Consider the following 15101-nt stretch of genomic DNA (forward strand, 5'->3'; position numbering starts at 1 on the left):
TCCTCTTCTCCAGCACAGAGATTTTTTTAGCCAGGCCTTTTGTTTTGGCATTATCAGATGGTTGGAAAAATTGCTTTTTGAGTTTACGATGGTGGAAAGCTGCTCCTCTTAGTAGTCCTGTCTTTCTGGAGCCTCCTGGCCTGTGACCCTAACCAGCTTCACCTGTCTGCCTGGATCGCACTGCACATACTACACACACACTCGTGTTACACACCCAGACTTGATGTCACTCTGTTATGTTGTCGCTGTGTTACGTTGTCATAGGGACGTTAGTTTGAATGATTATCTTTGAGTGTGTAACATTTCTCTCTTTCACTCTTCCTCAGACTTCATTGGACTCAAAAGCAGGCGGGCGACCCAGCATGCCGCGCTGCCGGAACCCAGTTGCTACAACAGCAGATGAGCAGCCGCACATCGGCAACTACCGTCTGCTGAAGACCATCGGCAAGGGCAACTTTGCTAAAGTTAAACTGGCCAGACATGTCCTAACAGGGAAGGAGGTAACCAGAGCCTTCGTCTGACCTGTGTCCAGTTCTCTGACCGTCTGTGCATTTCTGTGCGAGTCTCCCTGTGGACTCCCCTCATGTCTCTGTCACGATGGCTCATTTAAAGACTCAATTAAAAAAAATGGTCAAAGTTGGCAGTTTACATATTGTTAATGCATATTATAAATACTCCCATTGTTATCTTCTATAAAGAGAAACAGATCCTGAAGAGCACAATTTTATATCAATTTTTAGCATTTTGCATACATGAATAATTGTTCAAACATCTTAGGCACCTAAGTACATCTAACCAGATCATTAGAATAATGAAAATGAACATGAATACAGTAAAACATAAGAATTTTCTATTTTGGAAAAACTAATGGATATCTTCTGAGCTAGTTAGAAAAACAAAGTTTGGTTTCATATTTCTCCTTTAAATCCGAGCCATCACACGGATTTGTTAAATTCCACCGCAAGCACTCTTGTTTTAACACAATGAAGCATTGATTAGCCAAATCAGGCATTCAGTGGTCACTACCATTAACACTGTGCCTAAAACTTTTCATCAGTTGTGTGTGTATTTCTTATCTGTTCATGTCCTGCAAGGTTAATTATTCTGAATTTTCACTTGTCAGCATTGTTGATCAAAAGCTCAATTTATAAAAATTGATAATGATGGTACTAGACTCTGTGAATATGAATGAATATGACACTCAAGTTTTTTTAAATTTCCTTTTTTCTATTTTAGGTTGCTGTAAAAATCATAGACAAGACACAGCTCAACTCTTCTAGTCTTCAAAAAGTGAGTCTGCAAATTCTTGCTGTTATTTTTTTTTCCTTTCTTTTTGATCTTTCTCTCTTGAGGGTATGCATAAAGGGGCTAATTACAGGAAGAGGGGCTGAATGACTTCCTTTAGTAAGGGGTGGGCAAGTCCTCCAGCTCATAAAATACACACACCAGCCTCTACATTCTCTCCTAAATCTTACTTTACTGTGTGTTCGAAATGTTTAGAATAGTTTCTTTTCTTACTGCAGGTCTTGGTCGGTTTAAGTAATGTAAAGGTTGTGTAAAGTTAAATAAAGATAATAGATAAACTTGCCAGACAAAGTGACAAAATCAGGATTTTCAAGTGCCAACCTTTTTTTCCCAGGAAATCAGTATGCTTGCTTTTGGAAAACTATTACTGTTCAGGTTGAAGTTTTCCTGTTTTCTAGAGTTTTCTTTGATACTATGCATCAAAGATTTTATTTACATACTGTACGGAGGTTGTCTGTAATATAAATGTCAATGTAAACAAAGGAAGGCTCATATAATTTTGCAAGACTTTAGAATGATCTTTGAAAATATGTGCAATATTTTTGTTGGTGTGTTGTTTCTTATGATGTTAGTTTTGCCTGTATATAATGGATTTTGTTTTGGTTTGTAACATCAGGCCACAGGGCCTACAGTTGAAAATTTGCCAGCGTATTTACTTCAGTGTTGAGGAATGTGCATTTTCTGACATAATTATAATAATGACGACGACAACAATTAACTATTTGAGACTGAACCTGAATTCAAATTACAGTAAAAAGTGTGAAGATTAAGGCTTAAAAGCTTTTAACGGGAAGGACCTGATAATTACAGTTGATGAGAATCTTCTGAAGCTGTGTTCTTTCTTGTCTTTGCCCTCAGTTGTTCCGAGAAGTGCGAATCATGAAGCTTTTAAATCATCCAAACATAGGTGAGTGAGTTCTTCAGCACCCTGTATAGTTGTGCAGTGTGACTGTCTGACTCTGCTGTTACAGTTGTATCTGTGTGATACTCTTTCATTCAGGACTGTGCGTGCGTGCGTGCGTGTGCGTGCGTGTGCATGCGTGTGTGTGTGTGGCCCCAATGGCCTTGATGGCAGCAGTAGCTCATTAGTGTGTAACCAGCACTCCTAAATATGAGAGATGAAAGCAGAAATATGAAAGGGAAAGCCATGGATGCTTTGAGGGTGCGGCACAAGAAAGAGAAAGGAGGAATCGACCCTGTTTTAACCAGTTTAATACTCTGTATTAAGGATTTGAATATGGGCAGCTTTTTACAATGTGCTTTGCTTCAGCATGCCCTGTTGGCAGCAAGATCAAGACTAACTCGCTCCAGTAGATCTGCTCAGCCGATTTACTGACTTTTACACAAATGTCTGAGTGGTTAAGATCAACCAGCAAATACGTTTTTATGATCACCATGTGTTGCCGCGGTTATTTTCTGTTGACTGCTTTGTCAGGGCCTCTTCGAATTAAAATGAGTTTTATGCCGTTTTGCTTCGATTATCTATAAGAAACATTCTAAGACGTTGTAACTTCCATGGAGAAATATACAGTGACATCAATAGCACAGCAACTGGAATTAAGATTATTAGGCATGAGTGTGAATCTCTGATATCTGTGATTTGTTTACTGTGTTTACTTTGATTTGTTTACTTTATTTGTGTAAAATATTGAGAATTATTGTTAAAAATAAAGAGTACAGGAGCTACTAAACTGCAATTCTTATGGAATCTTACACGAGGAGACTGGATAATGTAATTGTATCACAAGATGTCTGCTAGTATTGCATGATACACTGGTTCATCCAGTATACCAGTTAAAATTCCTTGCAAGGTATTAGTTTTGTCATTACCCTTATACCAGTATGCAAATAAGTGCAGATAGTGCAAAACACTGAGACCGCAGAAAGCCACAGTAGATCGCATGTGACTTGAAATGTACCCAGAGAAAGGCAGCCAGTCCTTTAGAGAAACAGACAAATGTTAATGCCAAGTTATTTCAGCTACCGTTACTATGATCTGAACTACATGACACTGTGTTATGTGATGCTGCATAATTTGGTGTGTGGTGGTCTTAAAGCTGGAGTGTAAGGGGAGCTTTCGTGCCTGCCTTGTTTGGTCTGGACATTAGACTTTTCAGTTTATTTCGAAACAAAATAGCAGGTGTGAAAGGTACTTCATACCACAGTTTGGACCAAAGGACCCAAATTTTTGGTTCAGTTTTTGGTTTGGTTTATTAGCAGTGTGAAAACATTTTTATGAAATGTTCAGACTTTCGCATCAGTTACAGGAAGTTTTTTGAAATGATAGAGTTGTTGTTTTTTGTGATGTCATGAAAACCAATGTATTTGCATATATCCACCCCTTCAGCTGACAGCAGTTTAGCCCTGCCATTTCATGCTGAATGTATAAGGAGAATTTCAGCCTGGAATTCTTTTTGAGTGAGGCTCAATACAGGGCAGCCAATCAGAACAGAAGTTATTTACATATATCAATATTAGAGGCACAGTAACAAAACAGCATGCTTAATTCTAAGGCTTAAAAGATGCTTGAAGAGAGAATATTGTCATGTAAAAACAATAAACAATACTGTAGGATGTGGGCCTTTAAGAACAACTTGAAAATCGCCCGAGAGTTGTATTGTTGTAGTTGCATTGCTTGTCAGCACTGACAACAGTGAAACTGTATAGTATTTTGCTTTATATATGCAAATAGTTGAGTTCTCAGGAAATGCTTTTTATTGCATGCATAGTAATGTTTCGGACACAGGCTGTTGCCAGAATGCTGCAACATTTGTAACCACCCTTCAGTCGCAGTGTACGGTTGCCCACGGGTTGCCAAATCCCCAGTTAACCCTCTTTTAAATCCCTCTTGTTGACATGTTTTGACTGATAATGATCCTCTCTCTCTTTCTCTCTCTCTGACTTCCCCTTTTTCTCCTCCCTCTAGTGAAGTTATTTGAGGTGATCGAGACGGAGAAGACACTGTATTTGGTTATGGAGTACGCCAGTGGAGGTGAGGGGGCTGTTGGGGCCTGCTGTCACTAGCAATCTTATCAAGTGATGAGGAGTACTCTCCTCAAAGCACTTTGAACACTGGCTTTAAATATCATCATGCTATCTTATTCTCTTTCTTCCCTAACTTCCTTTCTCTGTCCTGTCCTTTTCTTTTCCTCCTTTTACTTTCTCTGTCCTTCATATCATTCACTTGTTTGTGTGGTCTTCCGTTATGAAGGTGAGGTTTTTGATTACCTCGTCGCTCATGGGAGGATGAAAGAAAAGGAGGCACGTGCCAAATTTAGACAGGTGAGTGTGTGTGTGTGTGTGTGTGTGTGTGTGTGTGTGTGTGTGTATGTGATGTGATGTGATGTATTAATATTGACAGGTAAAGTGTGTTTTGTCTGCTTAACTGCCTGTGTGTGTCAAAGAGACACAGGACTCGTTAAACTTAAAAGCTCTTGTGTGTTTGTATTTAATGGTGACAGTTTAATTACAGACAGAACGTCTCATTTAGATTGAGACCGTTCCCATGTGCACGGAGCACCACAGTCTAATTCACTTATCTTACTAAAAGCTCTGTCTGCGCTCCCTCTCCCTCTCCCTCTCCCTCTCCCTCTCCCTCTCCCTCTCCCTCCCTCTCTCTCTCTCTCTCTCTCTCTCTCTCTCTCTCTCTCTCTCTCTCTCTCTCTCTCTCTCTCTCTCTCTCCCTCTCCCTCTCCCTCTCCCTCTCTCTCTCTCTCTCTCTCTCTCTCTCTCTCTCTCTCTCTCTCTCTCTCTCTCTCTCTCGGCCTCTATCTACCTTTCTCTCTCTTTTTATTTGCCTCTCACTGTGTGTGTATGTCCATCTGTCCATTCCTCCTTTCTGTCTGTGCCATTTTGTTTCTCTCACTATCTTTCTCTTACTGCCTTTGTCTGTCTATTGCTATCTATCTTTCTGTCGCTCTGTCTGCCTACGTGTCTCTATCTATCTATCTATCTATCTATCCAGATTGTGTCTGCAGTGCAGTACTGCCACCAGAAGTGCATTGTACACAGGGACCTGAAGGTGAGTGATGGCTGTACCTTTTATTCAGAAGAACTGTGTGTAAGTGACCTTTCAGTACTTCGTTTAAATGTGGACTCCTGTGCAAGACGACAGGAGCAGGATCATCTCTGCGCATTTTCATCTGCATTAGTTCTGTAATGCCTCTTGCAGCCCTCCTATTCTAAAAATGTAATCACAAAATCCATTTAATCGCAGTCGCCATGATAGCAAGAGTTTAACCCCCCTTCAACTCCGAGAAGTAGTTTGAGCTTTAGATTAAATATGCCTTGTACTGACCACACAGATGTGCAACACACACACACAGTGTGCATTACTACGAACCCAGTTCTGACCTGAAAAACAAATAATTTAATATGTTGTACTGTTTTTAAGTCTCTGTTTCAATTTAAGCAAATTTGTGATATTGATCATGATAACACTTTTGTATGAAAGGCTGATTTGTTCCTTTTAAGCCTGTGTTCAGTGTCCACTTTGGGGGCACATGGTCATTAAAGTGAAAGAGGGACATACTGTACCAAATACTAAAAGATTCTGATGTATGGAAATATTTAAAAGATTCTACTCACTCAAATTCTTATGCTGATGATATAATGTGCGATTTTAAAAGTAGAAAAGAATGCAAAATAGAAGCATTTTCATTAGTAGTCTCAGACTTTTGGACCCCACTCTATTACTATTACTATATCTGTGACTGAAGCCTAAACTTTTGATGCCTTGGTAAGTGTGCAGTCAGCCAGCTAAGACAAATGCATATCATTAAAACTGAGCAGACACACCATATAAGGCTTGCAAGGTGCCAGAATGCCACAACGGCCAGTATTTCTACTTTTGAAAGCTAGAGATGCACTGCTACTGGATTTGCAGGCTGACGCCGATTTGCGTATCTGCTGTTGCCACTGCAAAAATCAAAATACAAGTTTATCTCATACATTCATAACTCCAGGAACCTTTTACATTTGTTAATAGAAACTCTGTAAAATTAAAAGGAAATAAATCTTAGGTTAAGTGAAGAATGCTTTTCCTCCTCCTATAAAGTTACCATGTTATCGATACAAGGTTTTGTTCCGACAGCTATGTATTTCTAGTGGGCTGCGAATGCAATAAAATGAATAAAATGCAGACATTTTTGTGCATTGCACAGCCTAAACATTCTTCTCTTATGGTACACCACCAACTGTCAGTCTGAAATATCAGCCAAATCTAAACATCTGTCCAATGCAGATCATTTTTTAAGCAAATATTGGCTGATATCAGTATGATTCCAAAATCATCATGAATTCCTAGTTAATATAGTACAAATCACATGCAGTCATATAGAAAGGTTTGAATACACCTGAGCTGATTGCATGTTTTGTTGCAATAAATGAAAGTTAACACATTTTAATGTCAGAACACACTTGTGCACATTGTAACATGCAATAATGTTTATGTAAATTAACATATTGGGGGACAAAGAAAAATAATGAAAAAAATATGTGGCTTGTATAAAAGTTATGGCATATTTTATATTCTAGTTTTTTCTGGTGAAAACCTGTTTTGAAAACAGCAGCCTCCCATTATATTGCAAGAACATTTTGTGATGTATGGATCAGTAGAAAATCCCAATGATGAAATTACAGATTTTGTACATTAATGTACATTAAATTTCGATTTTTTTTTTTGCTCTTCTTCAAAATTTATCATAATACTGATGATATGATAGTATATTGAAGACTTGACACAGCATGTATATTCTTGTATGATTGTCTTTGCTGTCTGTATGTTTTGTGTTCATGGTATTCACCGGACTGAAAGCGCTGTAGAAGCTGAGGTGTGCGTGTGAACTCTTGACTGTTGCTTCATTTTCACTGAGAGTGCTCTGAAAGTGCAGGCTGTGTCTGTGTGTGCCGTGTGCATGTGTAATGTTGTGAAAGTTGGTCCATGTTAGGTGGGTAATATTTAACTCTGCCAGCCAAGCCCAGTTAGCACTCTGCATCTGTTGCTAGGCAACGCGGCCTTCCCGCTTGGCTAACGTTGGTGGATAAACATTTGAGTGGCAGCGCTTTGGGTGCTTGTGCATTTCAACACCACCACACAGGCATGCACGCACATATACATGCACATCTGCATGCCTGAGAGGGCTCATCAAGGCGATTTCAAAAAAGCTTAGAGGGCTGAGAGAGTTAGACAGGACACTTTGAAGTCAGTAAAAGATTATGTAGAAGTTGCTGATATGGGAAGACTTTATAGCTTGTCATTTATTCTTTGCTGACTCTTCTTTGTTTTGTACTGCTTTTATATTTTGCCCTCAAACCCTCTTGTCCTTCATCCAGCAAATGTTCAAAAGTTCACAGCTTTCCTTTCCTTTTCCCTCTTCCTCTCTTTCTCCCACCTCTGCTTCCTAGGCTGAGAACCTTTTGCTGGATGCAGATATGAACATTAAGATTGCAGACTTTGGCTTCAGTAACGAGTTCACAGTGGGGAATAAGCTGGACACGTTCTGCGGCAGCCCCCCGTATGCTGCCCCAGAACTCTTCCAGGGCAAGAAGTACGACGGACCGGAGGTGGATGTCTGGAGCTTGGGGGTCATCCTCTACACGCTGGTCAGCGGGTCACTGCCCTTCGATGGGCAGAACCTGAAAGTAAGATGAGCTTGAGAAGTTCAGATGTATTGTTAGAGAAAGATAAGTTGGAGAAATATAGAAAATATAATAATAGGTAATATGTTATTTACTCATTGACAGTTTTTCTTTTTTTCTTTTTTAATAAGTTGATGCTTTGCTTAATTTGTCATCTCTCTCTCTCTCTCTCTCTCTCTCTCTCTCTCTCTCTCTCCCTCATTGTTACTCATAGGAGCTTAGAGAACGTGTATTGAGGGGAAAGTATAGGATTCCCTTCTACATGTCTACAGACTGTGAAAACCTACTGAAGAAATTCCTCATCCTCAACCCCACCAAAAGAGGCAGTCTGGAGGTGTGCATATATATGCATATATATTTGTGTGTGTGTGTATGTATGTATGTATGTGTATATATATATATATATATATATATATATATATATATATATATATATATATATATATATATAAATATTGTGTGTGTGTGTGTGTGTGTGTGTGTGTATATATATATGTCAAATAAATAAATTAGTCCAGAACTACAGTTACAGTCTACCAATTGATTTTGCAGATTGTCCATTGCACTGTACACCAAATAGTTGTATATTTTATGATGGTTGTGGTGTAGCAGGGTTTTGCATGCAGTGTAGTCTTTCCATGAGACTTTGTCCACACTCTGCAACTTGCTCTGAATATGACTGAATGCACTGTTGTAGATCTATTACTGCCTCCACTTACGCTAATGGATCCTTCATAACTGTGTCACATACACACAGTGAGAATATTGACCCATTAATCAGTAAGACATCAGAGGCCGTACTTATGATTGAAATTACAAAGCATAATGGTCATTTAATATTTAATTTAAAACATATTGTGTATGTTTTAGTACAGTTTTGCTAAAGCATCACAACAGTAGCAGTGAACAATGAAAGCAATCATGAAAACAAATAGCTTAAAAAGAATTAACATATCATCCATATTAATTATTATATTGACAATATTAATTAATCACACTAATTATAATCATACTACTTAATAAACTAGTGACAATTGCAGTTTTTAACATAAATAAGTTGTGTAATGTTGGGGTTAAGTAGGGTGGGGGTCAGGATGGTGGGGTATGTGGGTCTCTCAGGTGGTGACATGTTGTTGGGTATTTTTTCCAAAAAAGATTTGTAATTTCTGCAGTTTTTCAAAATTTTGGATTAATTTGAAATTAGTTTTGAAAATTTTGAAAAATCTCTCTCTCTATCTATCTGTCTCTTATATTCCCTCTCCCCCTCCCTCTCACTTTCCCCCTCTGCCCCTCCCTCCCTCCGTCCTTCCGTCCCTCCACCCCCCACCTTCTTTCCCCCTCCCTCTCTCTTTCCCCCTCCCCCTCTTTTTCCCCCTCTCTCCCTCCCTCCCTATCTCCCCCTCCTCTTTGTCTCTATCTCTCTTGCTCTCAGCAGCAGATCATGAAGGACCACTGGATGAATGTGGGTCATGAGGAAGATGAACTGAAGCCCTACATTGAGCCCCAGCCCGACTACAAGGACCCCAAGAGAACAGGTGTGTGTGGGAGAGAAAGATGAGGCACACAAACAAAGGGAAATGCTGTTAAGAGACAGTGCTGTGTAATATATTGTGTATAGCTATGCTGGTGCTGTACAGTAATGTACAGTGTATGTATAAATAAAAGTAAATGCATTTCCTTTTTGAAAAAAAATTGATCATACAGTATTATATATTTTCATACATTTTTCTTGGATTTTTTTTCTTGAGGTCATTACTCATTTCTACATGACCATTTCCATCTTCTCTTTATCCCTTTAAATTAAACAGTTATTTTATTCCTGTAAAACTAATATGAAAAATAATCTCTTCTGAATGGCTGTCCTTTATAATTCCTTAAAACACTCAGAACTGAAACTCTACCTAGAGCTACAATATGAATAGGGCTAAACTACTATAGGCTGAAAGGATGGATATATGGGAATGAGTTTGTTCTTGTGACATCACAAATGAAGAGTTCAAATCGTGGTGTTTTTGCGTGTATGGAGTGTATGGACTGGGTAGAGAATAGTATTTGGGAAATTTGGTTTCCATGGTATGGGCCCTTTAAGTGAAAAAACCATAACAAAACAGTCCAGTCAAAACACACAGTCATTCTCTTTGCAAGGAGACCGTTACAGAAGAATGGTCTCATGAACCTTATTAATGCAGACTTGTTTATCACCTGATATTGATAAATATTCTGAAAATATTGTGATATTGTCTTTTATCAACACTGCCTAGCACTGGGACAGGAACAGTGTGAGGCTTGTGAATAACATTTGTCTTATTTCCTTTTATTTAGATATAATGCTCCAGATGGGTTACTCACAAGAGGAGACCCAGGATTCACTTGTCAACCAAAAATATGATGACGTCATGGCAACTTACCTCCTGCTTGATTATAGGAACTCTGAGGTGCACACCTGCACAGACACTCTTCTGTTCAGTCATTTGACACACAAGCACTGTTTATTTGTTTGAGCTGTTTTTTCCTTCATGCCTCTGATATCTGTTGCAGCTTGATGAGGGTGTCAACATGTTGATAAAACCACGTCCAGGAAGTGACCTCACAAACAGTAATGCCCCCTCTCCACCTCACAAGGTACAGCGCAGTGTTTCTTCCTCTCAGAAACCACGGCGAGCCACAGATCAGGGTGAGTGACGGGACAAGTTAGCGACACTAGTCCTTTTGTTTAGTGTTCTCTCTTAAACTCCCTCCCGTTTCTCTCTCTCTCTCGCTCGCTCGCTCACTCACTCTTTAGGTTCATACTCTAAAAGGCCTCAGGGGGATAACAAGCACACCGCTGAGGATTCTGGAAGGAAAGGGTCTAGCAGCTCCACCAAAGTGCCACCCAGCCCTATCGTCCCTGGAGACCGCAAAAAGAGCTCCACACCCTCTACAGTAAGTGTGCATGAGAGAGAGAGAGAGATGTACTAGAGAGTATAGCCACATTTCTTTCTATATGTGTATCATCACTCTTTTAGCTTCATTTCTTTCACAGTTTTTTGTTTCGTATTTGCTTGTTTTGTTTTGTTCAAATGCCATTTAAAACCTCTTGTACTTTAACTTTTTTCCTAAAGTCCACTTAATATGTTTGGGAGATCATAAATCATTTTTAGATGACCATTTTCAACCTCTCTTTATCTCTTAGAATTAAACAGACTGTTTATGTTACTGTGCCATTAAGACTGATATATGTAAATAGCCTCTCCTCATTGGTTGCCCTGTATTTTGCCTTGTTCGAAAACCACAAGCACTGCAGGCTGAAGAACTCCTTATCACTTAAGTGTGAAGGGATGGAGCAAAAGTTTAAGTGCCACTGGTCAAATTCCATGTTTTGTTGATTATCTAAATGAAAGTAAGTTAACATATCCTCTACAGAAAACAAACTTCTGTACACAGTTTCTGTTTATTTGCTGAATTTAACATATTAGGAAAAAAACATAAAATGTGACCTGTGTAAAAGTTATGGCACATTTTATATTGTATGTTTTTAATTTTTTCCCCAATATGTTTATCTCAGCAAATAAACAGTACTTGTGCATTAAAAGGTGCTTTCTGTAGAGGATGTTTTATCTTACTTTCACCTAGAAAACCAACATTTAGTGGGAAAAATGGCACATTGAAGTTGTCTGTAGAGGATGTGTTAACTTATTTTCACTGGAAAAATCAACAGAGCACGTAATGTGACTGAGGGTGTTCAAAGTTAGGAAAATGTAGTTTTCCGTGGTATCAACCCTTTAAGGACAATTTTACTTCTCCTGCAAAGTTATGTTTCAGAGATGTACAAGGTACTTATGGCAATGGTGATGTGATATGGAATGCCAATTCCTGACCTTGGCTTTTGGGACATGACCTTACAGAACAGTATCCTTTCCACGGGCACAAGCCGCAGCAGGAACTCTCCCCTTACTGAGAGAGCCACACTGGGAGTCCAGAACGGCAAGGACAGGTACGTAAATGCACGTACATGCACAGTGAACAGATAACATTCAAGAAGTCATTGCGCTGAAACAAATACTCCAGGATTTCTCCATACTCCAGAGTTGCGCATGCGCACACAGACAGGTTCAGGCATGAGCTGTGCTCCTCACCGAGTCTTTTTATAGGGAGCTAGTAACAGTTTCATACACAAACATATTTAACCCTCTCACACTATCTCAGTGCTTGCGTTACTTAACCTCATGCATGTTTGACCCTAACTGGTCTTGTGACAGAAAGTCTTTCTGAACTCAGCTGGTACCTGTCACTGAGGATTTAGGTTAACTTAATTATGCTTTTTTGGTTAGGATTACAGAGCACTCTTCTATGCAGGCGCACACACAAAAGTGCATCAGTGTTTGCACACCACCTTATACACTCAAGGGCTTGTTAACCTCTCTACATGAACAGCCTGGCATTTCTAAAAACTAACACAACTTTGTCCCTAATCCACACTCCTCTATACCCATCCTTTCATCTTTCCCCACGCCTTTATCAGTGGTCCCTTCTAATCATCAGTGTTGCTCAAGCCCAAGATACATATACATGTACATGCTCACATTCTATTGGCTTTAGTGTGCAGTGTGCTCTGTATACAGTGTATATGTATAAATAATGTATTCATTATGCATAATCAATGCATAAACAGACTTTTAGAATCTTACTGCACTGTTTGCTGCACACTGGAATCAAATGGGATAAGGGATAGAAATCACAAAATTGGGCAGCATTCAGTGACACATAGGGAGCTCTTACAGTACTTAACCTGTAGATATAATCACTACATATAGTTGGCCAATAAACAGTACATACATTCTCTTGAAAAATGTTAATAATAGCTATTGATAGCTACCCCAGACTGTGCATAACATGTATATAAATATACATAATCATTACTTATATCTAAGCTGTAAAGTATGCAGTCAGTACTATAAAAAGTCATTGTTATACTACAGGTTGCATACTTCAAGTAGTTTTTATTTAAGAGAACAGATTTTTCCTCAGCCCAGTAAGAGTTGATTCCTCTGTGGAGAAGGCAGTGTTTCTTTTGCCTTTAGCAATGTGATTTGTTTTGCTCTTGCTTGTTGTGTTCATTAGAAAGCTTTATGCTAATGTACTGTAAAGCTTTATCAGTATGTGCTGTGTCTATGATAGTCGTGCTGTAAATGAGGCTGGAGGTGCTGTTGATTTCATTTGCCTCTGTGTTAATCTCATGAGCTTACTTAAATCATTAACTAGTGTTGTACTGTGTTTGGTTTTGGTGTTACCCTTCCCCCTTTACCTTCAGCTCCCTGCTTCTTCCTCTTTCTCCATGTCTGTCTTTCTTAGTACTTTCTCTTTATCAGTTAGTACTCTCTCTCTCTCTCTCTCTCTCTCTCTCTCTCTCTCTCTCTCTCTCTCTCTCTCTCCTTTTGTCCTTGCACATTCTTTGTTTCCTCTCTTTCCTGTGTGTGTGTGAGAGAGAGAGAGAAGGATTAGTTTAGCTTGTGATGGAAAAAAGGCACCATTAACTCTTTTGTTAGATTTCTGTAGTCGACCTGTAATAGGCTTACTTTCTCACTCTTTGCTGCACAGAAAGGTGATGGTATGTTATTTCCCCACCACAAACTACACTAATCCCTGTGTGTGTGTGTGTGTGTGTGCACACGTTTGTTTTCTTCTCCTTGATGCGTTTCCCTGTAATCAGCACTTTGTTTGACCTCCCTCACTTCTCTCTCTCTCTTACTCTTGTGCACTTTCTTTCTTTCTTTTCTGCTTAATTCTGCCCTTCGTTCTCTGTCTTGTCCTCTCACTCTGTCTCTCTTTTTTACTGTTTTTCTTTCTCTGTAATTTTTTTCTCTCTTAAGCAGTGTCTTTTTTTCCTCTCTCTTTTGCTGTCACTCTTTCTCCTTTGTTCTGTTTTTCTCTCTCTGTCTTTCTGTCTTTGTTTCTCTCTCTCTCTCTCTCTCTCTCTCTCTCTCTCTCTCTGTGTGTGTACCACTCTGTGCTCTCTCTCTGTGTATATTCTCAGTGCCTAAGCTCATTGCTTTCCTTTGTGCTCTCTCTATCTTTGTGTCCTCTGCATGCTCCCCCTCTCTCCCTCGCTCTCTCTGTGTCCCTCCCACTCTCCCTGACTCTCCCTCTCCATTGTGTGATGAATATGGCTTCTAATGAAATGCTCTTCCCTCCCTCCACACACACACACACACACACACACACACACACACACACACACCCACCCATGTCTGTGTGTGTGATGGTGTGCGTGCAATTGCGTGGTGGCACTGCTGTCTCAGCCTGAACACTCCCGGGTCCCGCGCCTCCACAGCCTCAGCCGCCGCTGTGCTCTCCTCCTCATCCTCTTCTTCACGCTCCCGCCATCACAAGTCCCTGTCCTCCTCAGCCCACCCCTGTCCCGCTGACCTGCACACACACCAGCCCAGGCAAGTCCCCATCGAGCCACACACAAAGTCCTGTACCTTTGTACTCCGTGAGGGTTGGGCAGGCCTTGGTAAAGGTCACTTAATGACCATGGTGACCATAGAAAGAATTTTAAAGAGTAAAGATTGTGAGGAAAGTCTGAATGCCATGTGTCTGAAAGAAATGTGAAAGAAGCACTGCTGGTGAACCTTAAAGACAAAATAAATCACAACATGAAAATAAACCACAAAAGGGGTGCACCATTAATGTTTTTAATACAGTTTGTTGTAAGCCATGTCGCAGTTTTCAAGTAAATTGTTTCACAGTATTTTTGGTGCTGTAATGTAACTGTCATCAAAATGCTAACAAATGTCAATGTGAGATGCAAATGAGGAGCCAGCTGTGGAATGGCTGGGATTTTTTTTAATAATGGGGGTCATCGTCCTTGTCCTCAATGGTAAGAACAAGGTTAAAGAAACACTTAAGCATTTTTTCAGACTAATCCCAGTCTGTTGTATTTGTAGTGTACAGTTAACCACTGCAGACAGTAATTTCAGAACATTGCCCTGTACTTAGAAAACACCTTGACTCGAAACACACTTTAGAAGCCTTTGGGCAGGAGCTGAATTCCATCTTTAGGACACTTTGATTAATTCTTCCATCAGATATTAAATTAGGCTGCAAATGTGTTAAATTAAATTGTAAATTAGGCTGCAAATGTGTAAAATTTGACCTTTTAGAGATAAAGCTAGTTT

General features: G+C 39.6%; 1 protein-coding gene across 9 annotated transcripts in view; it reads left to right on the forward strand.

Moving 5' to 3' along the window:
* Positions 1–15101, forward strand: part of mark2b (MAP/microtubule affinity-regulating kinase 2b) — a 56289-nt gene that overhangs the window by 21128 nt on the left and 20060 nt on the right. For 5 of the 9 annotated variants that reach the window (XM_037533136.1, XM_017709895.2, XM_017709898.2 and 2 more), the window contains exons 2-15: positions 327–500; positions 1237–1290; positions 2164–2212; positions 4232–4297; positions 4517–4587; positions 5270–5326; positions 7711–7947; positions 8159–8278; positions 9377–9479; positions 10267–10379; positions 10483–10618; positions 10727–10866; positions 11829–11917; positions 14223–14369. In XM_037533136.1, coding sequence (XP_037389033.1) covers positions 327–500; positions 1237–1290; positions 2164–2212; positions 4232–4297; positions 4517–4587; positions 5270–5326; positions 7711–7947; positions 8159–8278; positions 9377–9479; positions 10267–10379; positions 10483–10618; positions 10727–10866; positions 11829–11917; positions 14223–14369 — 1556 coding nt within the window. The remainder of the gene's footprint in view (positions 1–326; positions 501–1236; positions 1291–2163; positions 2213–4231; positions 4298–4516; positions 4588–5269; positions 5327–7710; positions 7948–8158; positions 8279–9376; positions 9480–10266; positions 10380–10482; positions 10619–10726; positions 10867–11828; positions 11918–14222; positions 14370–15101) is intronic. The other 4 variants (XM_017709896.2, XM_037533141.1, XM_017709902.2 and 1 more) reach the window with 3 other exon arrangements.

This window comes from Pygocentrus nattereri, chromosome 2, assembly GCF_015220715.1.
Source record: "Pygocentrus nattereri isolate fPygNat1 chromosome 2, fPygNat1.pri, whole genome shotgun sequence".
Lineage (NCBI taxonomy): Eukaryota > Metazoa > Chordata > Actinopteri > Characiformes > Serrasalmidae > Pygocentrus > Pygocentrus nattereri.